Below are 27,495 nucleotides of genomic sequence, written 5' to 3'. Positions count from 1 at the left end.
AAGTAATTATGCACTTTTTTGGTAGGCCACCCATTCCGCAGAACGACAACCGAGCTCTTGAGACCTCGCAATCCAATCCGTTTGATAGGCATCAGAAGAGTGGGCCCACTGTGGGTGCCGTTTCTCGGGTATTTAAGAATCGGGTGGTGATACGGACCGTCAAGCCCCTTGAGGCTTGTTCCGGCACGGGGTATCCAAGACATAGCCCGATTCTAACATGGGATAATCGAACCCTACAAAGAAACCCGGAATCTGGCATATCTGGCCTTTCAATCTTGCATGAAGCTCCTTCGGGGGTCTCGGGACGCAATTGGATGTGCTGACCCGTTCAGACTCCTGCAAGCGGACCTTAGGGGAAAGTAAACGTCGTGAAGCGCTCACATACGGGAGGATGCATAACACATAGCAGGAAGTTCTCCGCCTGGGTGAGGTTTGAACAACTATTGGTTTTCTGGGAGAGGGTCTCTTAATCTCGATTTATAAAGCTTCAACGGGGATCAAGCGGCAGGCAGCCGCTCGATGTTTATGGGGGCTGGGGTCTGGTTAATGTGGGGTGCTTGGCGCAGAGTCCCTGTAACGCTCCAATGCGTCCCTGTATTGTACGTGGGATACGATACGAAGGCCAGATCAGATCAACGGTCCTGACAAAGACGGCGCAGAAAACACTGACAACAAAGCGGCGTCTCCAAAAATACTCGGCAAATGGGGTTTCTCGCTACAGTTGAACAGTACCGCCTTGCCTCTCCGCGCAGTTTGCCACAATGGAGAGGCAGGATAAGCATGAGTAAGGATCTGTATCCGTGAATCCGTACTGTGTAATCCGTACGAGGGGGATCGGTCAGAAGATGGACCGCCTCCCACAGCCTGGTTACCCCACCCTCTCCCATGCAGCAAGCGTTGGTTGGTGGCCAAGGCTGGCCTAGAAGCTGAGCTACGGAAAAGACACCTGTTCTCTCGCGGCTGAAGGCGGGATCCCGCTCAACGGTAGACAGCTTTCTGAGATACAAGTAGCCACCTCTCCATCCGCACGCCTCTTGGGGCCTTCCCGTTTACACTCGCAACTTCATTTCCAACAAAGGGACCTGTCCGCATACCTGACAGGTATCGCTTGGAATTCAATTTCTTCAATTCTTCTTCCTCAATTCCTCCTCCCTGTCCTTTTCTGCCTTTAAATAGCCCAGGAGTAAGTTGCCCCCGTCGTGCCACCGTTGCAGGACCCGTCCCCCCTTCGACTCTTTATTCCCGAACACAGACGTGTCTCGTGCATCCCAATCGTAGTCAATCCCGTCGTCAGCGGCAGTCAACTCACCCATTTCCAGAAATCAGGGGAATCAAGATGCACAAGGCCCAGAAGTTCGCTCTCGGCCTGCTCGCCGCGGCGGCAGTTGCCACAGCCTCAGATGTCGTCCAATTGAAGAAGGACACCTTCGACGACTTCGTCAAGGCCAACGACCTCGTCCTTGCTGAGTGTAAGCAACTACCCCGTCGGACCCGCGCTAAAAGCCTGTTTACTGACAAAACGTCCAATAGTCTTCGCTCCCTGGTGCGGCCACTGCAAGGCCCTCGCCCCCGAGTACGAGGAGGCGGCAACATCACTGAAGGAGAAGAACATCAAGCTCGTCAAGGTCGACTGCACAGAGGAGACCGACCTCTGCCAACAACACGGCGTTGAGGGTTACCCTACCCTCAAGGTCTTCCGTGGCTTGGACAATGTTGCTCCCTACAAGGGCCAGCGCAAGGCCGCTGCGTAAGTTTGGCCCCCCAGCTATCCGCTGCAGAACCATTTCTGACCAGCCCGCAGCATCACTTCCTACATGGTCAAGCAGTCCCTGCCAGCCGTGTCCGAGGTCACCAAGGACACCCTGGAGGAGTTCAAGAAGGCGGACAAGGTCGTCCTTGTGGCCTACCTTGACGCCTCGGACAAGGCCTCGAGCGAGGTCTTGACCAAGGTTGCCGAGAAGCTCCGGGACAACTACCCCTTCGGTTCCAGCACCGACGCTGCCCTTGCCGAGGCCGAGGGTGTCAAGGTTCCCGCCCTTGTCCTCTACAAGGACTTTGATGAGGGCAAGGCTGTCTTCAGCGAGAAGTTCGACGTCGAGGCGATTGAGAAGTTCGCCAAGACGGCCGCCACTCCTCTCATTGGTGAGGTTGGCCCCGAGACCTACTCCGACTACATGGCGGCTGGTCTCCCCCTTGCCTACATCTTCGCCGAGACGGCCGAGGAGCGCAAGGAGCTCAGCGACAAGCTCAAGCCTGTCGCCGAGGCCCACCGCGGCGTCGTCAACTTCGGTACCATTGACGCCAAGGCTTTCGGTGCCCACGCCGGCAACCTCAACCTCAAGACGGACAAGTTCCCCGCCTTTGCCATCCAGCAGGTTGAGAAGAATCAGAAGTTCCCCTACGACCAGGACAAGGAGATCACCTTCGAGGCCATCAAGGCTTTCGTTGATGACTTCGTCGCCGGCAAGATTGAGCCCAGCATCAAGTCTGAGCCCATCCCCGAGAAGCAGGAAGGCCCCGTCACCGTCGTGGTTGCCAAGAACTACAATGACATCGTCCTGGACGACACCAAGGATGTCCTGATTGAGTTCTACGCCCCGTGGTGCGGTCACTGCAAGGCTCTCGCTCCCAAGTACGAGGAGCTCGGTTCCCTGTATGCCAAGAGCGAGTACAAGGACAAGGTCGTCATCGCCAAGGTTGACGCTACTGCCAACGACGTCCCGGATGACATCCAGGGCTTCCCCACCATCAAGCTGTACCCTGCCGGCGCCAAGGACAAGCCTGTCTCGTACTCTGGCTCGCGCACTGTCGAGGACCTGATCAACTTCATCGCTGAGAACGGCAAGTACAAGGCCTCCGTCTCCGAGGATGCCGAGGAGACCAGCTCTGCTGCCGAGTCCGCTACCGAGTCCGCTACCGAGTCCGCTACTGAGTCTGCCACCTCGACGGCCACCGAGGCCGCCAAGGAGTCCACCCACGACGAGCTCTAAAGGAGGGGGAGGCGTTTTGTACTTTAGAATGCTTTTTTTTTGGGTTTATTTCATTAGGGAATAAGGGCACATGGAACTGAGTTTCCGACATTTCTGGGATTGGGCGTAACCAAAATACCTTTTGTGCATCAGTCTAATGAATTGAGGGACCGATTGAAGAATATCCGCAGAAAGTGTCTGTCATGGGGATTAAGTTGCCAGACCCCCAATTCCTTACCTAGCTGACTTCCTGGAACGCATAAACACCGACAAGTGCATCCCGGGTGTCACAAAGATGCTCTCGAAGTAAGTGCCACTGTACATACGATTTATACAACGTCTACTTACAAGTTGATGGTAGTCTTGAAGAGAGTGCGCACTGGGATCCGATAGCAGAGAGACACCTATAATACCGCCTGACCGAGGGCACCATCGGATTCGGCCTCTTTCGGCAGGCGGCTGACGGCAGAGCTTGTCAACTGCTTTGACCAAGCCGCGGTACCATAAAAAGATGGATCGTCGTACTCGCTGGATACGACAAGGACGTGGATTATCTTATGGGAGTTCGATGCGGGTCTGCGTAGCCGCTTCCATTCTCGACAGATGTGTCGTTCCCGGCCATGAGCCCCTAACCGCCCCTGGGCTAAAGCACGCCCGCAACTTGGTTCGGGCCCAGGACATCGACATTAGGGAGCACGAGCATGCGCCGACGAGGAGAGGACGACGGCCATGCGTCTGTTTTTTAAGGAGCTAGAGATGACGAACAGGTAGAGAAACAGAAGAGACGCCACCATGCTTGTCCGGGCTGTGATAGACCATGTGTATAGGAACGAGACTGCCGACTTGAAGGATGGTGCTAATGTGAAAGTAAGGGGGGGCCCTGGCATGGCTCACGGAGGAAGAAGAGGGAGAAGGAGCCTGGGAAAGGTGGGACGAAGATGAAGTTTACTCCCTCGACAATGAACTTAATTGGCTTCTTGAGGGATGTGCCACCACGGCAGGTCAGGGCGGCGCAAAGGATATAAAATAGAATTTGTCCACATCACAGTCTAACCATATGAGTCCTGGTTCGAATGATGGAATGAGGAAACAGTACGTTCTGCATCTTCTCTCTTCTTCCCTTTTCTTATCTTCCGTGACTAGAAAGGTGTCTTGCCACCCCCTTTCCGCTGCGCACAGAGTTCAAAGTGGTCAGTCTGTTGTAGCTATATCTGGTTAGACCCCAGGGGCCATAAATTCTGCCGCCCCTGTCCGCCTAAATTGTCCAATGCGGACCCCAATTGGCTTAGATGCCACTTGAGCCAAGCAGTGGCATGCAACCCCATGTCAGGGACCGGGCGAGATCGAACTCCCTCCCGCGTAGTGCATGCCACAAACCCGCCAACCGGACCGCTGCTGCTGACCTCGGTCTTATTATTGCTGGCCCCCATTTCCTTCGCGCCTTAGTGAAATTTTCCGTTTTACTCTCTCGCCTTTACAAGTCCTCTTCGAATTCGTCACGGTCGGCAAGCAGCACAGCGACAAACATGGCCTCGAGAATGCTATCGTACGGAGCTCGCGCGCTCAGGACCGGTGCGGCTCCGGTTCGCACTTTCACCACCTCGGCGGCCCGTCTGGATGCGGTCGCTGCCGGGGCGGCGCCGCTTCCCGCCAGAAGGCCCGTTGGTGCACTGAGGGGAGGGTACGTTTCCTCGCTCGATACTCGATGACATGGGCTGGCAGAGATCCAAGTGCTGACTTGTGGGAACAATAAACAGGCTCTTTGGCTTCTTCCTCGGCAGTTCTCTCGCTGGCGGCGCCGTCTACTACTATGCGATTCAAGAGTACAAGGCCTCGAACGAGCTGCTGACTGAGGACATTTACGTGCGTGTTTGCATTTAGCTGCGCATTCTACCTTCTTTTGCCTTGCCCGACTGCCGTACCTTGCATCGTTTACCTGTTTGCATTGGGGGAAAGACAAAAAGAGGGGGATAGACTGGCTGCGTTCTCAGCGTAATTATTCATTGCCCACCATCTATATCCCCGCTTCGGCCCGCGCGCCCAAGCAATACGCTTTGCTGGGTTGGGAGGGCTCATGACACCCACTCGAACGGTCAGATGCCTTTGAGGACTGTTAAGCTGACGATGTTGGGCTACAGGCTTTACAAAATGCGGTCGAACGGTTGAGCAAGTATGTTGGTACGTTAGAGGAGAAGATGGAGGCGCTGGAGAGGAAGAAGAAATGAGTAATGATTTGGGTGGATTTTTGAGGTTAAGGGGAAAGGGCTCTAGACCCGGGATTAATTAGGATTGAGCATTTGCGTATGGGTTCAATGAGGAACGGGGAATGTGCTGATCGTGGGCTGGCTGATGGTTGTGTTGCCATGGATGAGAGATGTTGGGCCTGGCATGGTATGCTAGCACCGAGTGATTTCATTGGGGAACTATTTATTCGACTCGCTCTTGTTCCGGACGACCTGGCTCGAGGTGTATGCTATGTTTGACCAATCCAGTCTATAAACGAGAAGAGTGGTAATGATATCTTACGTGCCAGGGTGTTTGGCCGGCTGGGAGCTTTTCGCGATCTAGCTATCGACCGGGCGAACTAGCGTCATCGGGCGGGATGCTGCAGGCCCTATCCCGGCTCCGATAGGCGGGTCCCGGCTCGGCCTTCGTCTAAAAATCTCCCGAATCAATCACTTTCCACCCCCACCACCACCACCAACTAACAAACAATACCATGAACAACTTCGGTGTCATCGAGATCGCCAGCACCACAACAAAAAGCACGCCGGGATGGGCCTACGTGCCGGACACCGGGCCCGCGCTGCCCGCCGCGCTGCAGCCGGCAAACCGGAAGCGCGCCGCGCGAAACCAGCCCGCCCTCAGTTTGTCTGATCTCTCGGCGCGTCAGGAAACGAAGATCCGAAAAGACCTCGAAGCTCTTGACCGTGATAATCACAGAGACATAAGCATCCCTATCCCTCCCAAGGCTGGCGGAAGCAGCAGAGGTAGGCGTGGCACCGGTTTCAAGCACAACCCATTGATCAAGCTGACCATCTTTTCTCCAGGCCAGAACAAGCACACCCCGAACGTGCGCAAGATCCTCCAGTCGCAAAAGACATTTGCCAACCACCTCGATGACTACCAAGCCCTACTCGCGCTGGCCGAGACCAACCCCGCCGCCGCAGCTGCCATGAACGCCGCCCAGGCAAAGCCATCCACCCCGACCACAGCTACCGCAAAGAGCGCCTCGCCCGCACCCACACAATCCTCCTCGACAGCGGGAGGAGCGAGTAAGCGCTCAGCAGCAGCCGCCAAGCGAGCAGCCGCAAAGGAAAAGCAAGAGCAGGAAAAGGAGCGGAAGCGGGCCAAGCAGACGCCGAAGCCAGGGTCGCAGGAACCACCCGAGCCGCAACCACAGCCCAAACCTGCAGCCGCCGCCGCTGCTGACGACGACGTAGAAATGCTCGACGCCCCCGCGTCCGCCGCCACCACTACCTCCACACCAGCAGAAACAGCAACAGAACCGCCAAACCCGCAATCCTACCCCCGCGAAAGCCTCATCCTACCCCCGTACCGAAAACCCCCGCCGCGCCCGCACCCGGGCGACGCGGACCCGTTGCTGGTCTCGCGCGTCCCGCCGTTCCCGACCGACGAGGAGCTCCGCGCGCTGATGACGGCGCCGCCGCTGAGCTACCTGGAGGCGCGCGCCACATGGGACGACGACGGCGAGGGCGAGGGCGAGGGCGGCCGCCGGCGCCGGTACCCGCCGCGCGCCTTCTGCGCCGTCTGCGGCTACTGGGGTCGGGTCAAGTGCATGCGGTGCGGGACGCGGTGCTGCGCGCTCGAGTGCCTGACGCTGCACGGCGAGGAGTGCGTGGGGCTGGGGATCGGGGGGAGGTATGGGTTGTGATACGGAGTGCAGGGAAATGGGAGGGTAAGGGAGGGTAAGAGAAAGAGAAGGGCGAGGTTTTGATACCCATTCTTCTTCATTTTTATACGTTGGGAGTTTTGTGGTTATTAATCTTGGGATATATAGATGCGTTTGTTCTATTGTTACAACATTTTGGGCCTGTGGTGTGGCTCAACTTCAGGTTTGCCATTCCCAGATGGCCGCATCTAGCAAGGCTTGCTGGGGAGTCTAGCGACTCGGCGCTCTGTTTCCTTTTTTAATGTCGGATGTGTGTGCTGCGGGGACCACACGCTGCGCCATATCTATGGCTTGCAGCGACAACCCAATGCCCGGTTCAGAACAACCTCGTCCTCAGCGAGATCATAAACCCTTAGGATTCCCCGGTCCGTCGTAGTTTCACACTGCCCAAACACTACCGCCCCCCAACCCCTTTCCCCCGAAACCCAATACCAAGTCCGTCCATCCCACCCCCGTTCATACTCCTGTCAGGGTAAACCCCACGTTCCCCCTGCTCGCGCCCCCGATGCACGTCCCGGATACGCTCCCCGTCGGACACGCCTCCCGCGCCGCCCGCACGCACTGCAGCCACCTGTCCTTAGAGATGTTGATGGTCTGCCCTTTCTCCGTCGCCCGGAGCGTGAACAGCGCCGTGCCGGACTTGCCTAGCGTCTCGACTGGCGAGCCCCCGCACTTGGTCTTGCCGGACCCGGCGATGCCGCCGCATATTGTGAGGGAGGCGGCGGATTCGTCGTGCGAGATGATGTGTCTGGTCACGGGCATTAGTATTTTTTTTTTTTTTTTTTTTTAATGGTTGCGGGGGGTGGAAAGGGGGTTGAATTTGAATTACTTCTTGGGGTCGAGGCAGTTGACGTCGGTTACTGCGCGCGGGTTGATAGGTGTTTGCGCCCGCATGTTGAGAACTTCATAATAGGACTGCGGGACGACGACGCGGGGAAACATAGTGTATTTTTCGTACCATCGGGGGGCGGCGAGGCAGAAGGTTGGGATGAGGGTGAAGAGGAGGAGGAAGAGTGGTCTGAGGGAGAACATCCTTGCCGTCTTGATCTGTTTTGAGATATAAGGAAAGTAAGAAGTGAATGAATGAATGAAGGTATGGTATCAGAGCGTCAAGCCCTTATGGTAAGAAGCGAAAATGGGTACTGTGAAGAAATCGATCACAGGCCGCAAAGAAAGGAGGGTATAAGTGATGCCAGCATCTGTTGTACGGCAAGCCTCCGTTGAGACGGATTGCTACGTGCCCCAACTCAAAACTACCGGCAATGTACACGTAGTAAAGAGATGAAAATGAAAAGAAATAAACCCTGCCGAAGCAGCAGATACCCATGGTTTTCTGCGCCATCTCAACCCATCCTAACTTTCAGGGTAGGCTATGTGTTTGCTCTTCCCCCTGGTCCCTGCCAAGGACGCGGGGGTGGGCAGCATCGCCAGTGCACCGATCGCCGGGGCATGCTACCTCGCTACTCAACAGCAAACAGCCGGCGATGAACGCCACTTTACACCGAGCCGTATCAGGAGGTCAGACTGCAGGATCGGAGCATGCTGAGCTCCCCGAGTGACGTGCCATGCGCCAACTGCGGGTGGCAATGCTCCCCTCATGTTGATCAGGCTGCGCAACCGATGCCACTCCAGGTTTCGAAGCTTCCATGAAGTAGGGTCGGTGTTGACCGATAGGGCAACCTTGGAAGTGGTGAAACACACCCCAGGAGCAAACCTGGCGGTCGCGATTGGCCAATTCAACGGCCAAAATAGGGATCCTGGTCGTGACGACAATTGAGGGCGACAAACGCGTGATGGCGCACATAAGAGGTGCATGTTTGATTGATCTTTGCAAGATTGTTGGCCGCTGGCTACTTAGACGAGTCCCCTTGGATGTAGTCTTCATCAATCAGTGGCAGATGTCTGGGACTCGCAGAGGGTTGGTTACTACTGCAAGCGGTGCAGCAACGGATGTGCATCCTCCGATGCCACCTCGCTGAAGGAGTGGAGATCAGGAGCCTGGGAAGACCCAGAGCCAGTGATTCTCAACTATCAGCGAGAACTAGACAGATCAACAACTTTGAATGTCGATCGTTGAGTATATCCGACACGGCGTGAGCGCCGACTCGCAGCCATGCTCAACCAGTACTCGGTTGTAAGGAGTCGATGTCCCCCAGCCCGCTCCCTATCACAAGTCCCGCGCATTTTCAGCGCAGTGTTTGGCGTACACACACTCCTGTGATATTGAGATCCGACACGGGGCCACAGAAACCAGCCTCAAGTTGATGAACGGGAACTTGCAGCTCGCTCTTTCGATATAGTGCTTACCTCCGCTCTCCACACACACCGCAAACACCGCAGTCTCCGGCGTTCCGATACTCGGTGCCTTGACATGTTTTGCTCCTGCATGCCCATGAATCCGGTATTCTTTTGGGATCGAGAACGTTGGCGCACATGGCGCAAGTAGCAGATAGCTGCTCGTTGGCAAACGAACATACCGGACAAGACGTCGAGACCGAAGAGCTGGGCTGGGGAGGCAGCGGATCATTTGACATCCGCGGTTTTGGTCTCGTCGTTTTCTGGTCGGCAAGCGTTGCTTGCCTAACCGCTGTGGCTTGTGGTGCAACTGGCGCTTTCCCACGGCCCTCTTCACGGCTCAGATTTGGTGGTTTGGCAGCGGACTTCCTTGACCCAAAGCTCTGCAGCTCCCGCAGCTCCTGCTGTGCATCGTGGTCCTCGGGGTTCTCGTCTTCACAAACTCTGACCATTCCTCTGCCCTTGGAATCCAAGAGCTTCTTGCCATCGAGATCAAGAGCGTCGGGCTCGGACTTGATATCCTCCTCGTAGTCATCGCCGCTCTCAGTCTCAGAACCCTCGTCTTCTTCGCCGTTCACTCGCTCCCTGTCGACAACATCCTCCTGTTTCTGCTTTTCAAATCGGGCCAACGCTGCGGCAGCTCTAAGTTCTCGGCCTCTCGCGCTCCCAGCCACTCGGGGTTTAGCCGCCACGGTGCGGCCTTTTTCCAGTTTCCTCTTTGCTTCGGTATCTTCGCCCAGCGTGACACCGTTTGCCCCAAACTTTTTGAGAATGCGGCGCTCCTTCTGTTCCTTGTAAGTGAGCGTCTTCTTAGTCTTCCGTTTCCGTCTCCGGGACCGGTACGTCCCGCCGCAGAGATGCTCCGGGAGCAGTTCGCCAGGTTCAACTGTATTCTTCTCGAACTCGCCGGTGGATAGGAGGGCTCCCCGTCCCCAAAGGCCTTCGCCAGTGAATCCTCGGGCCCAAAGCCCTCTCATCTGCTCCGCGTACTGGTTCCTCACTGCCCAAAAGGCCCGAGAGTGGTTCATCTGCTTGCAGTGAGCTAGCCTAGAACATGATATTAGCGAGAGACACAAGATGGGACGCGACGGTATACGCACTCGTGCATCATGACCATCTGCACATAGTTGAACGGCAGCCAGTGACCAGTGAAGCGCGTCTTGAGGACTAGTTGGATGACTTCGCCGGCGTTGAAATTCCGGCCAACAAATTCAGAATTCGGCTCGTATTCCTCCAGCGACATGACGGAGAGGTTATGTTCCCGCATGATTGGTACTGTCTCAGATTTGCAACGTTAGCATCGCCGCGACGGTTTCGCGCGAGCTGCCGCACTCACAACATTGCGCTGCAATTCTCTCCAGAAATTCCCGAGCTATTTCTTCATCGGGCCCCTTGAGGGGCTTGATGAAGACGATGCGGTCATTGGGCTGTGACCTTTTCGCGTTGAGCCGCTGGATCCCGAGCGGCATGACTAAGGTATCTTGCTCTCCCTGTCGAGAGAATCGGGAGATGAGAAAATTAGAGGATCCTCGGGGATGTGGTTTAAGAGATCCAAATATTGCTCCAGTCAGAGAAGAGTCAAGTAAATGTTTTGAAGAAGTGGCATCGACACCAGCGGGACGGGATGACGCCACACGCCGTGAACGGAGATAGTTCGCGTTCCAGAGGCGACGCCAGGTCACGTGTGCACTTTAATGCAGGGAGGACAGCACCCCCTTAAAACGAAGAGTCAATACTCGAATACGGAAACGGGAATGGGAAGGGTATTACTAGCAATCTGTCTAATTGGAATTGCGGTCCAGCAAATTCTTTGTTGTCTGGGCAGAAAGATTGGCCACCCTTGCAGTCTACCTGCAACACCCCTGACCAGAGACATGCGCATACAGCAACATTTACCTCCTTCTAGCCCCTCCACCGCCGGCACCATGTCCTGACTCGCCCCGATCCGCAAGAGACACAACCTCACCAATACCCGCCGCTTCCTGCTCATCCTCGAGCGCCGTGATCTCCTCGCGGCAATCCCACCACTTCTCCTCGCTCAGCTCAAAGGCCTTGGCTTTAATCTCCTTGATAGTCAGCGACTCGGGCTGGACGCCCTTCCAACGCAGATTGGTCATGAGGATCTCCTGCCATTCGTTGGAAGTGCGCTGGAAGAAGTCGCGGCGGGACTCAAACGGCTGTGGTTGGTAGGCTTCCGTTAGCATGGCAGCTCGTACCGCCAAAGAAAGGGACACGCGACTCACCCTGGGATGTGGGAGTCCGTCGTCGACCGTCGTAGCGGCAGACTCGGTCTCTTCTTCCTCTTCCGACGGGGTGGTCGGCGGCGCGGTGGAAGCAGTATCAGCGTTGGAAGCTTCATCGGCTCCCTGTTGCTTCTTCTTTCTCTTGCTCGGCGTGAACAGCTGCTCCTTAGGCTCATCGTCCGCCATCTCAACGTCGCCCTCTTCGTCGTATTCGTCGTCCTCGTACTCATCTTCGTCCTCATCATCCTCTTCATCCTCGTCGTCGGATGCCTATGTCACGATCGTCAGCCACACTCTTCTAACCCGTCCAGTCCAGGAACCACTCACGATCCAGTCCTCCACTGGCCGACTAAACACCTCTTTGCACCCGTCTAGTTTGCCGAGATCAATGGCATACTAATCAGCAATGTTAGTCATATGCTTCCCTTTCAGGGGTTCCCGGGCGGCATCTCTCTATCCCTCGCTTCCGAGAGAGCCGTCCGCCCCGATCCGACTTACCATATCATCAAACGTGAACTCGCGATCCCCCTTCTCAAACGTGCCGCCATAGATGTATAGAGTATCCTGCTGAACGGCGAGAAGAGAGTTGAACCGGGGATGGGGGAATTCGTATAGAACAGGCATCTCCCTCGTCGCCTTCCTATCCTCCTCATCCGCATCCGTCTTATTCGCCTCCCCGCTCATCTCAACCTCCATGCCGTCCGCATCCTCCACCGGCACCCCCGCCCTCAGCGCGGCCAACTGCCTCAGCAACTCCTCCTCGTTCGCCTGCGCCCTGGCCCTCCTCCCGCCCACGGCCCTCTGCTCCCCGCCCTGGGCCCCCTTTCCCTTCGCCCTAGGCTTCCTCAACGCCAACGGGAAAAACCGGTTCCTCTCCACATTCCACGCGTACAAGTCGTTGAAGAACTCGCTCTCGATCGCCTCCTCGCTCTCCTGCACGTCATGCACCCCGCCAAACCAGATGCCGCGGCCCTTGTGGAACGCCATGGTGGCGCCCGCCCTGGGCGGGTTCGGCGCGTTGGCCGGCTTCTTCCGCCGCTCCCATCTCACGACGGGGAGGGTGCCGGCCGGCGCGTCGGCCGGCGGCGGGGTGATGCGGAGAAAGAAGCAGTCGGTGTGGACCATGGGGCGGAGGACGTTCCTCTGCCCCCCGCCTCCCTGGCCGCCGCCACCGCCGCGGGAGGACTGCTGTTTGTTGGTCGGCACGGTGGTCTTGACGCGCGAGTACCCGCCGTACAGCACGGCGCCCTGGTCGTGCGGTAGCAGGGTGAAGGACGAGCGGGCGTCGGGCTTGAGCTGCGCGGGCGGCAGGGTCGGGGTGTGCCAGACAAAGTTGGCCGTGTCGTAGATCCAGAGGTCGGCGAGGTATTTGGTCTGGTTGGCGGTGTCCTGAAAACCCCCAAACATTATAATGAAGTTTTTGAAATATGTCACTTGAGTCCAATATGTCAGTAATGTGCTTCCACGGTTAGGGGGGTTCTCACGAGGCTTTCGGGATCAAACGCTCCGTTCTAGGGGTGACATTTCTTTTACCCCTTGACTCCTGAGAGAGCCGTAAAAGGTGGTAAACCCGGGACGGATCGTCTGATCCCAAGCACCTCTTGAGGCAGCTGTAAATGATGGTGAACAGCCCTGATTTAACCTACTGCGGTGACCGCTGCGGGCGGGCGGCGTCTTGCCCTTTGGCTCGAGCCGGGTCCACTCCCGCGACGTCGGGTCCAATTTCCAGAAGTCGTTATAGTGGTAAAAGGTGCCCTGCTTGGGCGATGAGAATTCTCCACCAAACAGGTAAATGGAATTGGGGTTACTGCCTCGTGTCCAGGCGTGGCCGCTGCGAGGGAGCGGCGCGTTGGGGGACGTGACACAGCGCCACTCGTCGCGGTCAATGTTGTATATCATGAGATCGTTGAAAAACGTAGCCAGCGAGCCGTTGAACATTTCCCCCCCGAAAAGCAGCAACTCGTTGCTACTTGAGGGGCTCGCCAGGAAGGTAGCAGCTGACCGGGCGCGTGGCGGGCCATCGGCAACCGCCTCGGTGATCTTAAGGAACTGCTCCTGCTGCTTCTTGTACTCCTCGAGCACGGCGTCCAGATCGACGTCCTCAACATCGCTACCGTCGGCCTTGGACGCCTTTACTTTGGCCTTCTTCTCGGCCTTTTTCTCCTGCTTCTGCTTCTTCTCGGCTAGCTTGGCCTTCTTAGACTCGCTTTTGCCCTTTTTATCCTTTGCCATGTTGCTTGTCAGTCTCGCGCCTTCAAGGAGTTCCTGACTTCGGTGCTAGGGTTTTCAGCTGTTAGATCATCTCGACGAGGTTTGTGTTGTACTATCATGGTGCTAACCTGGATATCAGGGGTCCCGAGCAGTGAGGCAACGGCTCGTACTGTACAAAAGTTTACTCCGCGCGACCCCGCCATGTCGACAAACTCGAACCACTTAAGCCCCGCCCCACACCTCTCACTAAACATTTGCAGCGAGCAATGGAGGATACTGAAAAAGAAACTTGCATCTCCTTCAGCGCAATGGTCTGGATTGGTGACCCTCGTAGCAAGCAGGATCGGCCTACCGGCTTGTTCCCTCGTCCGGTCTTAGCCTGGAATTGAAGCTATCCCTACCGGTAACTTCCTTACTCCCTACGGAACGCTGGACCTACCTGCTGCGGTGGATTCCCCCATTTCCACGCCCGAGTCCCCCCACCAAAGGTGTGTTGTGTTGTCTAGTTCCGTGCTCGTTGATATGTCAACGGTGAAGCACACCATCAATGACAACTCTACACTTCAACCTACCGAGTCTAGTATGATAGTTAAACCTGTGGTCGCTGTTGCGGCGGCTGCTCTCGCCTGGATGCAATGCTCTCTTCATCTACCTATAGATGGTATGCTCTATGCACATTCAACGCCGTTGTTACTGGGGAACCTGACCACCTCGTCAGACGCCTTTATCCCCAATCATCCGCTACGCCTTACGAACTGTATCCGTTCTCCTTCAGCCACGTGGCCACATCCGCCCGGTCACGTTCGATCCATATAATCTTAGAGCGGATAGCATCTAGACTCTGTGCCAACGACTGGTCGAAGCCGTTGGTGTTCTTGTTCTCAAAGAACTTCTCAACCCTTGCAAGCTGGTCCTTCTTAGTGTAACTCGAGGTGAAGATGGTGACCATGGTGCCAAGCATCGAGAGCGCCGGCGGCAGTTTCTTGACCAGTTCTTCCCAGTTCTCCGTCATCCATGTGAACAAAGCCTCGATACCCTCGGGATGGCTGCGCAAGCCGGTAGTCGGCATGTAGATGTCTTGGTCCTTGATCTCGCCGCTAAAGAGTAAGTCCAGAGTTCGCTTGATGAGCTCTGGATCACTGGCCCGCCCCAAACAGCGCAAAGCCGTGTTGCGCTCATCACTGTTGGTCGACGTGCGGTAAAAGTTCAGCACAGCATCGTACTGGTCTCCGGGTTAGCTCTCGGACAAAGCACAAGCATGCTGGGAAGGACCATACCTCTTCCTTGCCTCCATATTTCAAAGCCATGCTGAAAACGCTGCCCCTGATGTTGGGGTGAATTGCCGACTTGTCACCGGCCATGAACTTCTTGAACATGTCCTTGGCCGCGTCGATTATGGCCTGGTCGCCGCTGATACCGGCGCTTCCAAACATCATGGCCTTGAACTGCTGCTCAATATGGCCGTCCTTCTCCGAGAACTTCCAGCCGAGCTGGTGCGCTTTGGCGCTCACTAGGTCCCGCAAGAACGCCTCGAGCCCGTCGCGAGTCGACTGGTCCTCAAAGATCCAAGCAGCCTGCACCGACGAGACGCGAGCAATGATCTCGTTCCAGACCACGAACTCGGTCTCGGAATCGAAACCCTTGAGGAGACTCAGAACGCCAGATGTGCTCTGGTAGCCCGACGTGGCAAGAGCACCTGCGTCGGCAATCATGCCTGCTCTGTCTTCAACGCTTAGAAGCCCTTGCTTCGCCGCATCGCCCAGCTTCTTCAACCGCTCCGGAGAGTAGGCGGTGCGATACAGGCCGGTGTGGTTTGCGTTGAGCTTGAAAAAGTCGCCGCTCGGCACCTTGAAGTCACCCTCTCGCTTGTCCAGCGTTTGCGTCTCATCAACGCCGTCCTTGGTGCGGAGACCAAGGAAAACAGGGTAGAGAACTTGGTCCTCCTCAGCCTTGGTATCGCCAGTGCGCAGGAACCGGTTCTGCTTGAGGTGGATGGTGTTGTCTTCCTTCTCCGACACTGTCACGACAGGGAAACCAATGTTCTTGGTCCAGACTTGCATGACCTCGTCCACCTTCTTGCCGCTAGCTTCGGCGAGAGACGCCCACAGATCCCCAGTCTGGGTGTTGCCGTACGCATGCTTCTTGAGATACCGCCTAACGCCTTCTAGGAACGTCTCCTCGCCAAGGTAGGTCGAAATCATACGAAGGACGCAGGATCCCTTCGAGTAGGAGATGGCGTCGAAGATCTGATTGATCTCGTCTGCCCGCTTCACGGGGACCTCGATCGGGTGGCTGCTCCGGAGGGAATCCAAGGCGAGAGCACGCTGGAGGTTATCCACGACGTACGACTCCCATACCTTCCATTCGGGGTAGAAGATGTTGCAGGAATACCAAGACGCCCAGGTAGCGAATCCTTCATTGAGCCACAGGCCATCCCACCAGTCCATGGTGACGAGGTTGCCGAACCACTGGTGGGCCAGCTCATGCTGCACAACCTCGGCCACGCGCTCCTTGGTCGCTGCGCCGCTGACCTTTTCGTCCAGGAGCAGGTCGACGACACGGTAAGTGACAAGACCCCAGTTCTCCATGGCACCCTGAGCGAAATCGGGAATGGCAATCTGATCCATCTTGGGAAGAGGGAACTGGATGCCAAACACCTTCTCATAGAATGCCAGCGTCTTAGCGGCCAAATTCAGCGAGAACCGGCCGTGCTCGATATTCTGCCCGGGGGGAGCGTAGACGCGGACGGGTACACGGAACTCGTTGGTCTCGATGTAGTTAAGCTCGCCCACAACGAAAGCCACGAGGTACGTGGACATGAGAGGAGACTTGTTGAAGGTGACGGCCTTCTTGGTGCTGTCCGTCTGGGTAGACTGGACCTCCATCTCGCTAGCAACGTCCATGTTGCTAAGACAGGTCAAGTTCTTGTCGGCAATGAGAGTGACGGTGAACTCGGCCTTCAGCGACGGTTCGTCAAAGCAGGGGAAGGCGCGGCGGGCATCGGTGGGCTCCATCTGGGAGACGGCCAGGATGCCTTCGCTGCCGTCCGTGTTCTTGTAGGTTGAGCGATAGAAGCCAGCCATCTTGTCGTTGAGCTGGCCAGTGAACTTGATCTCGAGCTGCGCTTTGTTCCCCTTGGTGACAGCATTGTCGAAGTCGAGCTTGGTGACCTGCGTGGTCTCATTGTACGACACGGCAGGAGAGGAGCTGCAGTCACGGTAAGCTTAACCGACAGGGCGATTACGGGCAAGAATATGGGCAGCAGCGGGGCGGGTTTACCTGACAGTATGTCCACCCGAGGTGATCTTTGCCGTGTGGACATCGAGCTCGAGAGTGTGCAGCGAGATGGACTTAGAGTCCTCGGCCACGTCGAGGTCAATGACGACGGTGCCGTCAAAGGTCAGTTTCTTGAAGTCCGGCTCGAGCGTAACGTGGTAGTGCCTGGGGATGACGTTGGCGGGGAGCAGCTCCCGGCCCTGCACATTGACCCCACCTGCCGTTTCGGCGAGAGCTTGTGTTCTGCACATGTTGTGTCTTCGGTACGAGCAATAACGGACCGGCGTGCTGGACAGAGGAAGTGTTCGCGAATAAGTGAGCGGTCGATGGCGAGTCAAGGGAGTGCGAGTGACAGAGTAGAAACGTCTACCGATCGAGTGTCTGCGGGGGAACTATTAGCATCAGCAACCCGCTTAGGCCCTTTGATCCTCCGGGGCCGCGTAGCGGGTCTTTGTTAAGATGCGCCGTACCGTGATGTAAAATTCGTCGCCGGCTGCTGCGTTCGCAATTGCGGCACTGTCCCTGCTCTTGCAAGAGTCTGCTGTGCTCCACGACAGGCTGGCCGCGCAGCAAGACAAGAGCGGAACATTATGAAGGAGAGGAGGAATCTCTAAGTGAGAGACAATAATACATATACCTCAGTATCGTACAGTGGGCCTAACTATCGTACACTCACTTACGTACATACAGCACCCATCAGAAGGCTTCATGCAGAATCCCAAATTGACGGGTCTCCCCAGAAAGCGCCGATAAAAGGCCACAGGGGGGACCTCATTTCTAGCCGCCAACGGTCGCCCGGACCCGCTTCTGCCGGCTGTCACGCAGCCCCCGCTTACCGTTTTTGGCAGGCGGTCACAGACCAACAAAGGCCTCGAGGGTGATAGAAGCCCAGACAGTATTAACCATGACGGAGAAGGGAAGGTCTTGCAATCTTTGTGTTCGGAAAGTGATGTGTATGTTACAGAACGACATGTCGATTCGGGCAACTTGTCTAGTGCAGATTGCGTAAACATTCCTTAACTTCATTATCTAAGAGCTAGCACTGCTAGGTGGCCGGGACGTCTGACCAACAGCAACGGAAACGCGTTGGAACGCATCATAAGCATCAATTCAAGCACGCCCCCTCCTCTACCGTTAAACACCATCCTACTATTGTAACTAAGTAAACCTTGGGGGGGAGATCCATCCGACGGCCGAGCTGGTTCTCTGAAAGTGGGTCTCTGTGGTTCCAGAATTCCGCTGCGGGGTAGTTGTGAAAGAGCCTCGTCATGGAGGGGTCCGATTGAGGGGCAGAGCAAGTGAAGATAGAATTGACAATGGAGCTCGCCCAGAGCCGCGAAGTAGGTGGGATTTAAACTGGCTTTGGCGAGGGCCGGAGATAGAAAGCTCATGCTGGCCAGCCACGGATGCTCTCCAATTGCGCGTATCGGGGCTTTGCAACACAGAGCTCCGACAACGGATTCAGAGGTTGGATCGCTCGATCTCACCAAAAATCGGTTGCACTAGGTGCCATGGCCAGAGGACTGGGCAGCTCAACACAAGAGCCCGCCCATCTGCGGGCCATTGTTGGGCAGCAGGGCAGGGATGACCAGGGATGTACACAGTACCCCGTGGCAGCTTCTTCCTCCGGTCTGACGAGTGGTTCCGGCCATGACGACTCTTGGCGATCACTAACGCGAGCAGCGTCCCGTCTACCTTTGACGGCGTATCACCCCACCAAAACAAACCCTGCCCCTCCCTCGACTTTGTCTGCTCAAACGGAAGCTCCTCCCTGCGCCAAGCAGCGTCTTGGTCATTCCCTCTTCTTCAACTTTTCAACCACACATCGTGCCACAACATCGAGAGAACTTCCACAACCCGCCCACCACACTCAGCCTTAGGTACGTGTGCATTCTTCTTTTTCTCCCTTTCTGTTGCTCGTTGCCGTCCTGTACCAGCCACACCTGAGGATGCCGCCACCGTTTCTAAGTCAGACAGTTTCCGGCAAGCATAATCGTGCGGGATATTCAACGCAACCGGCCTGAGCAGAATCGCAATTGAGCAACTTGCGCCTGCGAAGGTGAACTGGGTTGTCAACCGAACTTCAAACGTTGCTATATTCTTCTCAGCTCCGACCAACCCACTTACCCGGTTCCTTTCTGACCGCTTCCACTGCTAATCATCTCGCTCTGCCTTGACCGCCTCGGAGTCCCGACTGACCTTCATATCGCCAGAATCATCCACAATGACCATCTCCAAGATCCACGCTCGTTACGTCTATGACTCTCGCGGTAACCCCACCGTCGAGGTCGACGTCGTGACGGAGCTCGGCCTCCACCGTGCTATTGTTCCCTCGGGAGCCTCCACCGGTTCGTCATACCAACAACTCTCCTCACCGAGGACATGAATTGACCATACCGAGAAAATAGGCCAACATGAAGCTTGCGAGCTTCGCGATGGTGACAAGTCGAAGTGGGGCGGCAAGGGCGTTCTCCAGGCCGTCAAGAACGTCAACGAGGTTATCGCTCCCGCGGTCATCAAGGAGAACATCGATGTCAAGGACCAGACCAAGCTCGACGAGTTCCTGATTAAGCTTGATGACACTCCCAACAAGACCAAACTCGGTGCCAACGCCATCCTCGGTGTTAGCTTGGCCATCGCCAAGGCAGGAGCTGCCGAGAAGGGTGTTCCCCTCTATGCGCACATCTCGGACCTTGCTGGCACTAAGAAGCCTTATGTTCTCCCGGTGCCCTTCATGAACGTCCTGAACGGAGGGTAAGTTTGGAATGACCACCTGACAAAGTTCGTGCGGGACGTTCTGCTAACGAGACTGGATAGCTCCCACGCTGGTGGTCGCCTGGCCTTCCAGGAGTTCATGATCGTCCCGTCGGCTGCTCCTTCCTTCTCTGAGGCTATGCGTCAGGGAGCTGAAGTTTACCAGAAGCTCAAGAGCCTTGCCAAGAAGAAGTACGGCCAGTCGGCTGGCAACGTCGGTGACGAGGGTGGTGTCGCCCCGGATATCCAGACTGCTCAGGAGGCGCTCGACCTGATCACCGAGGCCATCGAGCAGGCTGGCTACACTGGCCAGGTCAAGATCGCCATGGACGTGGCCTCCAGCGAGTTCTACAAAGCGGACGCCAAGAAGTACGACCTTGACTTCAAGAACCCCGATAGCGACTCGAGTAAGTGGGTCACGTACGAGGAGCTGGCGAACCTGTACAGTGAGCTCTGCAAGAAGTACCCGATTGTCAGCATTGAGGATCCCTTCGCCGAGGACGACTGGGAGGCCTGGAGCTACTTCTACAAGACTCAGGACACGCAGATTGTGGCTGATGACCTGACGGTCACCAACCCCCTCCGCATCAAGAAGGCCATCGAGCTCAAGGCGGCCAACGCGCTCCTGCTCAAGGTCAACCAGATCGGCACCCTCACCGAGTCGATCCAGGCTGCCAAGGACTCGTACGCCGACGGCTGGGGTGTCATGGTCTCGCACCGCTCTGGCGAGACCGAGGATGTCACTATCTCGGATGTGGTTGTCGGCATCCGCTCCGGTCAGATCAAGACTGGTGCTCCCTGCAGATCCGAGCGCCTTGCCAAGCTTAACCAGATTCTTCGCATCGAGGAGGAGCTCGGCGACAACGCCATCTATGCCGGCGAGAACTTCCGCAAGGCGGTTGAGTTGTAAAGTTGGGCGTAGGAGGAGACCCACCCGACGGTAACCGGAATGCAGAAAGCAGGTTTCGGTAGTCGGTTGGCAAACGGTGTTTACCTCGGATGAAATGGTTCTCGGATGGGTCACGAAAATGGCGGCATGATCTCTTAGAAACAAACAAATACCAAACCGCAATGTGGTTCCTCAATAGATAAAAGAAGACTTGAGGTCCTCACCTTTTCCGTTCGCGGAGAGTGTGCCGGGAAGCGGGGAAAATGCGGCCACATAGAGGCTTCCTAAGCCGGGAAAGCCGAAGGCAAGGCGGGTAATGCCCCGTCTTGCTGCACACCCTCGAGCTCAGATGTCCACGCGGCAAAGATCATCTTGGGTGGACATGCCGTTAGGTACTGTAAACCCGTACGTTGTTGCCGGTATTCTCCGTCAGCCAAGCTTACCGTGCCTTCCACTCAGTGCGCTAGAAGACTGTCACCGGAATGCCTGCAACTGTTACCTCTGCCACACCACTTATTTCGTCCCTTGGGAACCCACTCAAAGTGGCGCTCACTAACGAAACGGCCACACCACTACAACGGCCACTATAATACAACAGCTACCTTTTCCTGGGCGTTGCTACACTAAAAGCTATTTAATTTTAAAAACTGCAAAGGAACAGCTGCACTAGATCAAGTTAGAAACATTTAGGGTGGCCAAAAGACTTGGTGCTAGGGTTAGGGTTTGTGTATTTGGCCGTTTTGGTGTTTGGCCGTTTTGCTGAGGAGCGCCCCAAGGGGACAAAAATAAGTGGGGCGTAGCACGAGTAGTTGCTACAGTGATCCCACAATACCTTATTTACGTTAGGTAAACTTGAGAGAAACAGGCAAGTGTAATCACCCCTCCACACTCAGTCCGACGCGTTTTCCACACATGTGCAAGCGCGACACTTCCCAAGTACATGAAGTTAGGTAGGTCAACGGAAATTCGGTAGTAAACAACACTCCTCTCTATTGTCCGCTCTTTCGCGGACGACATCTTCCACTCGTTTCTTTGCTTCGTCCCACGCCCGCCGCCAAGATTGGGCGAATCCTGCCACGAGCATGGCTTCCAACGATCTGATCGACTTTGACATTATTGAGGGCCACAAGGAGAACATCCAGGCGCTCCCAAGTGGCCGGTCTGCCAAGAAGCTTGCCGAACTGTTCTCCCCTTCTCCTCTCCACGCACAGTCAACACCAACACCCTTGGACACCAAGGATGTGAACGATGACATCCGCGCTGAATTCGAGGCCGAAATCGCCACCATCTCCGAGTCGGATGACCCGCTCGACATCTTCGACCGCTATGTGCGTTGGACACTAGACGCATATCCTTCGGCGCAGGCCACACCGCAATCGCAACTCCATACGCTGCTCGAGCGCGCCACCAAGACGTTCGTGAACTCTGCGCAGTACAAGAACGACCCCCGCTACCTCAAGATGTGGCTTTACTACATCAATTTCTTTTCAGACGCGCCGCGCGAGACATTTGTCTTCCTATCACGACATTCGATCGGCGAGACGCTCGCACTGTTCTACGAGGAGTATGCCGCTTGGCTCGAGGGCGCTGGCCGCTGGGCGCAGGCAGAGGAGGTTTACAAACTGGGCATTGAGCGTGAGGCGCGGCCCGCGGCACGGTTGCTGCGCAAATTTGGCGAGTTCGAGCAACGGCGGGCACAACAGGGTGACGCAGATGGCCCGTCATCTCCGGCCCTGCCAGCGGCTCGGCCGGCTCTTGCAGCCAAGATCGACCCTTTTGCAGCAGCAGCCGCGGCGGCGGCACACGATCCTCAAGCCCCGAGACAGCCCGGCGGGCTCGGCGGGCAGTCGTCGAAGCCTGCGCGGTCCAAGTTAACTATCTTCTCCGATGCGGACGCTGCAACAACGGCGCCAGCAATGTCGTCCCGGGGAGCGGGATCTAAGGGATGGGAGAGCATTGGGTCTCTGTCGGATCGCAAGAAGGAGAACGTCATGGAACCGAAGCCGTGGGCAGGAGAAACGCTAAAGGCAGGTGGAAAGAAGAGCAGCGGCGCAAAGCTGGCTGTATTCAGAGATCCGGTATGTGGCACTTCTCGCTCCCAATCACTGCCAGATGTTGATCGATATAGGACTAATATATGGCGGTTTTGCGTATTTTGTATTTCAGTCAATGTCTCGCCAGCTTTCCAAATCACACATTCCGATTCACCATGCCAAGGTCCAAGTAACAGTGAACCCGGCCAACGGCAAGAGAGAGCGCGTGTTTGTCGACTTGCGGGTCGTGTACCCGACTCCTGACGAGCCAGGTACTGAGCTCAGTTTTGAGGAGGTCTGGGCTGCGAACCGCGGCTGGCTCGGTCGCGAGTGGGAGGACGAGGTGCCAGAAGGGTTACCTTCCTTCACAGACGAGAATGTTCTACCAGATGTGAATGCGTTGGCCAACAGGGTCTCCGAGAAACTAGTGATCCACCATGACGTTGTTAGGCTTGACGAGAATGGCGCGCCTATCTATCCGAAGGAGGCCAAGCCGAGGAAGAAGAAGGTGATCGAAGTCAATGAGACGCAAATCAGTCAGTCGACCCTGGCAACTTTGATGAGCGCTTCTAACATCTTGGCAGTCAAAGCGAAGCTGGACTCGCCGTCAGGTCCCAAGATCAAGAAACGGCGATCAATAGCTGAGCCTACCATGACGCTGCACACCAAGGCAGCAACCGAAGACATCTATGATATCTTCAACGCCCCACTCAAACCAGCTGCTCAAGGGATTGACGCCGGCGACGATGAGCACGGTTATGAGTCGGATGACTATACCAGCGGCGCCGAGAGTACAGGGACTACGCAGATCATCCCCTCAAACGAGGTAGACGACGAAGATGGCGCGCGGCAAGGCGCTGATGAGACTTCGGATGCGAAAAGCGTGAACAGCGAGTGGTCCGAGTTCTCAACTCGGAAGCACATCCCTGGCTTCAATGAAGATGTCACCGAAAGGAACGACACTCAAATGTCCGATTTGATCGATGTACACGAGTCTGCGGAGGCGATGTTGGAAAGGAGCGGTCATCAGGATGAATTGTACGAGGAAGGCGATGATTTAGACGAACCTCCTCGGACCCGGACCGTATTTGTGCCAATACCCCCAGAAGACTACGTCCCAACACGGCGGCCGTATAGGGACCCCGTTGAGGCGGCTAACAACCGACTCCCCTTTATGACGCCCATCACAGAGAGGACAGAGACGTCCCTGGATTTTACTCTGCACGGCAAGACACCATCTAGGAGTCACGACAGGGATGCGTTGCATGAGGAAGATGAGGAAAAGGAAGAAGAAGAAGAAGACGACGACAACATTAATTTATCGCCACTGAGCAGCCCGCTGCGGGAAGCAATCGAGCAGGAATTGCCCAAGAGCAAGATCACACAGCCGCTCCTCCCAAAAGCGAAGCTCGCATCAGCAGCCAAACCGTTTGCCCCGAAGGCGCTGGTCCCCAAAGGCCCAGTTATCAAGGACGCTCAGTGCAATCCTGTCGACGACAGCATCCGAGCCGAAATCCTAGCAAACATCCATCCTCCTTTGAGCTCTTACGAAGGATTCTATGACCACCGGAACGAGAAGTACGAAAAAGGGGTCGAGATCCGCAAATTTGCCAAAGCCGCTGGCAAAGGAAGCAGGAACAGCACCGACAAGGCAGGCAACCTAGGCACCTCGGTCGTCCTCGAGTTCCCGAGCACAAAGACCCAGTACATCATCAGAAAGGAACTCGGCGCAGGCGCCTTTGCTCCAGTATACCTCGTGGAGAACACATGCCCGGACGCTTCCTCCTCTTCCGGAAACCCCAACGACGAAAATAACCCCGTAGCCATGATGGGCCGTGGCACCTTTGCAAGCGCGCACAACCACCGGCACGAGCGCGAGGCGCTCAAGATGGAGGACCCCCCGACCCCCTGGGAATTCTACATGATGCGCCTCGCTCACTCGCGCCTCGGCCCGCAGCACCGGGCCGCCGCGTCCCTATCCCCGGCGCTGGAAATGCATCTCTACCAGGACGAGGGCTTTCTGTTCCTCCCCTACTACCCGCACGGCACGCTCCTCGACGTGGTCAACCTCTTCCGCGGCGACGCCTCGGGCGTCATGGACGAGCAGCTCGCCATGTTCTTCGCCATCGAGCTGCTCCGCACCGTCGAGGCCCTGCACGCCAAGCAGATCCTGCACGGCGACATCAAGGCCGACAACTGCCTCCTCCGCCTCGGCTCCTCGGACGAGCCGCTCTCGGCCCAGTGGCGTCCCTCCGGCGCCGGCGGCTGGTCCGCCCGGGGCATCACGCTGATCGACTTCGGGCGCGGCATCGACATGCGCGCGTTCGGGCCCGACACGCAGTTCGTCGCTGACTGGAAGACGTCCGCGCAGGACTGCGCCGAGATGCGCGAGGGCCGCCCCTGGACCTGGCAGATTGACTATCATGGCCTTGCCGGCACGCTGCATTGTCTGCTCTTTGGGAAGTACATTGAGACGGTGCGGTGTGATTCCGGGGGGTTGGCGACGGCGGGAAACGGGGGGAGGCGGTATAGGATCCGGGAGAATCTGAAGAGGTATTGGCAGACCGAGATTTGGGCCGAGTGCTTCGACGTGTTACTTAACCCCGGGGCGCATGTGCAGGATGAGGATGGCGGGAAGATGCCTGTCCTGAGGAGCATGCGGGGGGTGAGGGAGAAGATGGAGGTGTGGTTGGAGGGGAACTGTGAGAGAGGGGTTGGGTTGAGGGGGTTGATGGGGAAGGTTGAAGGGTGGGCTCGGGGGAGGAAGTGATTGTCTCCTTTTCTTCCGTTGCCGTCTGTCTCCTTTTCATTTTCCTTTTCCTTTTTCCATTTTCTAGTGATGATGTCTGATATCCTTTGGGAGGGAGTGGTGATTCACGGCAACACACGGAGTTGAGGCTGCGTGTGGAAGATGGGTATCATTATTCTGTATTTGTTCTTCTCCTGCGAGGTATCAGTCTGTATTGGCTCCCAGGCCTCTATCCCTATTTAAGCGAAGTGGTCCGTTTTCCTAGGTACTAAGATAATACCCCCCCATAACTCCGTACAAGAAGTACATATACACGGTCATGAATTATATGGCACTTATGCAAGCGAGGAAATCACGTCTTAGTCGCTCTCGCCACACGAGTCACACGAATCCTCGTCCTTCTTCTTGCTCTTCCTCTTGCCTTTCGTGCCCTTCTTGGCGTCTTTCTCGGCTTTCTTGTCCACCTGTTCCTGAATCCTCTTCATCTCAGCTGCCCCCTTCGCTTGTAGCTCTTCCGCCTTCGCTGTAAACTCGGTGCTCTCGACGTCCATACCGATGAGGCTCTCGAGCAGCTTGATCTCGTCGGCCCAGATCTGCTTGTTCTCCACCATCTTGCCGTCCGGGCCCTTCTCTTCGATGGGCGTTTCGAGCACCATGGGGAGCCCCTGCAGCGGCTCGTGGTTCATAATGTTGTGGAAGGCGCGGAGCCCGAGGAACCCCGTGCCGATGTTGGCGTGCAGGTCCCGGTGCGAGCCGAAGGGCGCCTTGCTGTCGTTGAGGTGGAAGGCGCGCAGGTACTTGAGGCCGACCACCCTGTCGAACTCGGCTATGGTCGCCTCGAAGGCCTCGGGCGAGCGCAGGTCGTAGCCCGCGGCGAACGCATGGCACGTGTCGATGCACACCCCTACGCGCGTCTTGTCCTCGACGAGGGCGATGATATCGCGGAGGTCCTCGAAGCGGGCGCCGACCACGTTGCCGCTGCCGCACATGTTCTCGAGGAGGGTCACGACCGACTCGGTCGCCTTGTGCGCCTTGTTGAGCTGTGAGGCGATGCGCGCGCAGGCAGATTCCATGCTGGCGCCGCCGGTGGAGCCCGGATGGAAGTTGTAAAGTGATATTCCTAGCGCCTCGCACCGCTGCAGGTCGTCGACGAAGTTGTCGTAGGCCTGTGCAGCCTTTGCGGCGTCGGCCTGGGCGAGGTTGACTAGGTAGGACCCGTGCGGGAGGATGAGCTTGCCGCTGTAGTTGTGCTGTTTGCGCATGGCATGGAATTGGGTCTTGGCTTCGTCGGCGAGAGGCGGGCTTGCCCACTTGCGCTGCGACTTGAGAAAGAGGGCGAAGGCGTTGGCGCCGATGTTGGATGCGTTCTGGATCGCGTTCTGCACACCGCCGGCGGCGGAGACGTGGGCGCCAATGCACATCCCCCGCTTGAGCGAGGTAACCGCTGTCCGGGCTGCTAGGCTCATGTTGTCGTTGGCGTCCTTCTTGGAGGCGGTCTTGCGCTTCTTGGCCGCAGGCTTCTTGGCCCCTTGGGGCTGGTCTTCCGCCTCTTCCTGGTCTTTGGTGGGGTCGATGTTTTCAAGCTCCTCGCCGTCAATGTATGGTTCAGCACGGGTGGCCTTGCGCTTCGAAACCGTCCTTTTGTTTACTTCAACCTTGGACTCGGCCACGGCGGTTTTTGTGCCGTTGACCGAAGTAGCAACGACTGCCTTTTCAATGTGGGCTTCCGACACCACTGACTTGGACTGCACGGCCTTGCGAGACGACTGCCGGACCATTGTGAAAGAGCCAATGGCCAAATTCAAATTAGTTGACCGTGGTTGTTGCGGATGATGTCTTTTCGTGAAGCAGCCGGCCCACACGAAGTGCCTCCTCAAACCCGAGCCAGATGGCGCGGTGTTGGGACGCGCCGCGACATCACGTGATGCATACGCGTGCTGTAAGCACTTAATTGCAATGGTCCAAGTTCCAAGCCTGTCACTGGTCGATTGGCCTGGCACTGCCAAAACCACCTTGTCACTTTCACTTGAGGCAACGCAAACGGCTCAGCCTGGCGGGTCATCCGGTCATTCTCCAGGTTCTTGTGCATCTTGTGTCGAGCCAGGGTTGCCGGTCTTTGACCTTTGCTAATTGGCCGCAGCCTCAGCTGGCGGTTTAGTCGCG

At 56.6% G+C, this 27,495-nt stretch overlaps 10 protein-coding genes across 10 annotated transcripts; 5 read left to right on the top strand and 5 right to left on the bottom strand.

Moving 5' to 3' along the window:
• Positions 1–1,336: 1,336 nt before the first annotated feature.
• Positions 1,337–2,990, top strand: PDI1 (protein disulfide-isomerase precursor; the record flags this gene model as incomplete). The annotated part of the gene is made up of 3 exons (XM_071056580.1): positions 1,337–1,469; positions 1,531–1,747; positions 1,802–2,990. 3 exons carry the CDS (start codon positions 1,337–1,339, stop codon positions 2,988–2,990), a joined length of 1,539 nt encoding a protein of 512 aa, XP_070912681.1.
• Positions 2,991–4,495: 1,505 nt separating this feature from the next.
• On the top strand, positions 4,496–5,194 carry MFIFM68171_01157 (uncharacterized protein; the record flags this gene model as incomplete). The annotated part of the gene is made up of 3 exons (XM_071056579.1): positions 4,496–4,650; positions 4,727–4,832; positions 5,108–5,194. 3 exons carry the CDS (start codon positions 4,496–4,498, stop codon positions 5,192–5,194), a joined length of 348 nt encoding a protein of 115 aa, XP_070912680.1.
• Positions 5,195–5,688: 494 nt separating this feature from the next.
• On the top strand, positions 5,689–6,864 carry MFIFM68171_01156 (Zinc finger HIT domain-containing protein 1; the record flags this gene model as incomplete). Its single annotated transcript, XM_071056578.1, has 2 exons — positions 5,689–5,959; positions 6,020–6,864. 2 exons carry the CDS (start codon positions 5,689–5,691, stop codon positions 6,862–6,864), a joined length of 1,116 nt encoding a protein of 371 aa, XP_070912679.1.
• Positions 6,865–7,338: 474 nt separating this feature from the next.
• On the bottom strand, positions 7,339–7,914 carry MFIFM68171_01155 (uncharacterized protein; the record flags this gene model as incomplete). Its single annotated transcript, XM_071056577.1, has 2 exons — positions 7,339–7,630; positions 7,712–7,914. The coding sequence occupies 2 exons, from the start codon at positions 7,912–7,914 to the stop codon at positions 7,339–7,341; spliced, it is 495 nt and encodes a 164-aa protein (XP_070912678.1).
• A 1,271-nt stretch (positions 7,915–9,185) lies between these two features.
• On the bottom strand, positions 9,186–10,646 carry MFIFM68171_01154 (WLM domain-containing protein; the record flags this gene model as incomplete). Its single annotated transcript, XM_071056576.1, has 3 exons — positions 9,186–10,224; positions 10,278–10,452; positions 10,514–10,646. The coding sequence occupies 3 exons, from the start codon at positions 10,644–10,646 to the stop codon at positions 9,186–9,188; spliced, it is 1,347 nt and encodes a 448-aa protein (XP_070912677.1).
• Positions 10,647–11,069: 423 nt separating this feature from the next.
• KEL3 (Kelch repeat-containing protein 3) lies at positions 11,070–13,652 on the bottom strand (the record flags this gene model as incomplete). The annotated part of the gene is made up of 5 exons (XM_071056575.1): positions 11,070–11,354; positions 11,421–11,690; positions 11,748–11,816; positions 11,919–12,853; positions 13,067–13,652. The coding sequence occupies 5 exons, from the start codon at positions 13,650–13,652 to the stop codon at positions 11,070–11,072; spliced, it is 2,145 nt and encodes a 714-aa protein (XP_070912676.1).
• A 727-nt stretch (positions 13,653–14,379) lies between these two features.
• APE2 (Aminopeptidase 2 mitochondrial) lies at positions 14,380–17,158 on the bottom strand (the record flags this gene model as incomplete). Its single annotated transcript, XM_071056574.1, has 3 exons — positions 14,380–14,853; positions 14,909–16,838; positions 16,911–17,158. 3 exons carry the CDS (start codon positions 17,156–17,158, stop codon positions 14,380–14,382), a joined length of 2,652 nt encoding a protein of 883 aa, XP_070912675.1.
• Positions 17,159–19,131: 1,973 nt separating this feature from the next.
• Positions 19,132–20,571, top strand: ENO1 (phosphopyruvate hydratase; the record flags this gene model as incomplete). Its single annotated transcript, XM_071056573.1, has 3 exons — positions 19,132–19,255; positions 19,316–19,661; positions 19,725–20,571. 3 exons carry the CDS (start codon positions 19,132–19,134, stop codon positions 20,569–20,571), a joined length of 1,317 nt encoding a protein of 438 aa, XP_070912674.1.
• Positions 20,572–21,632: 1,061 nt separating this feature from the next.
• BUB1 (protein kinase) lies at positions 21,633–25,353 on the top strand (the record flags this gene model as incomplete). The annotated part of the gene is made up of 3 exons (XM_071056572.1): positions 21,633–22,628; positions 22,717–23,119; positions 23,168–25,353. The coding sequence occupies 3 exons, from the start codon at positions 21,633–21,635 to the stop codon at positions 25,351–25,353; spliced, it is 3,585 nt and encodes a 1,194-aa protein (XP_070912673.1).
• Positions 25,354–25,691: 338 nt separating this feature from the next.
• Positions 25,692–27,110, bottom strand: APN1 (DNA-(apurinic or apyrimidinic site) lyase; the record flags this gene model as incomplete). Its single annotated transcript, XM_071056571.1, has 1 exon — positions 25,692–27,110. The coding sequence occupies one exon, from the start codon at positions 27,108–27,110 to the stop codon at positions 25,692–25,694; it is 1,419 nt and encodes a 472-aa protein (XP_070912672.1).
• Between the last annotated feature and the right edge of the window lie 385 nt (positions 27,111–27,495).

The sequence above is a fragment of the Madurella fahalii genome (assembly GCF_045866475.1).
Source record: "Madurella fahalii IFM 68171 DNA, scaffold_1, whole genome shotgun sequence".
NCBI lineage: Eukaryota > Fungi > Ascomycota > Sordariomycetes > Sordariales > Madurella > Madurella fahalii.
The sequence above is the reverse complement of the archived record's forward strand: the minus strand, read 5'-3'. Positions and strand labels throughout refer to the sequence as shown.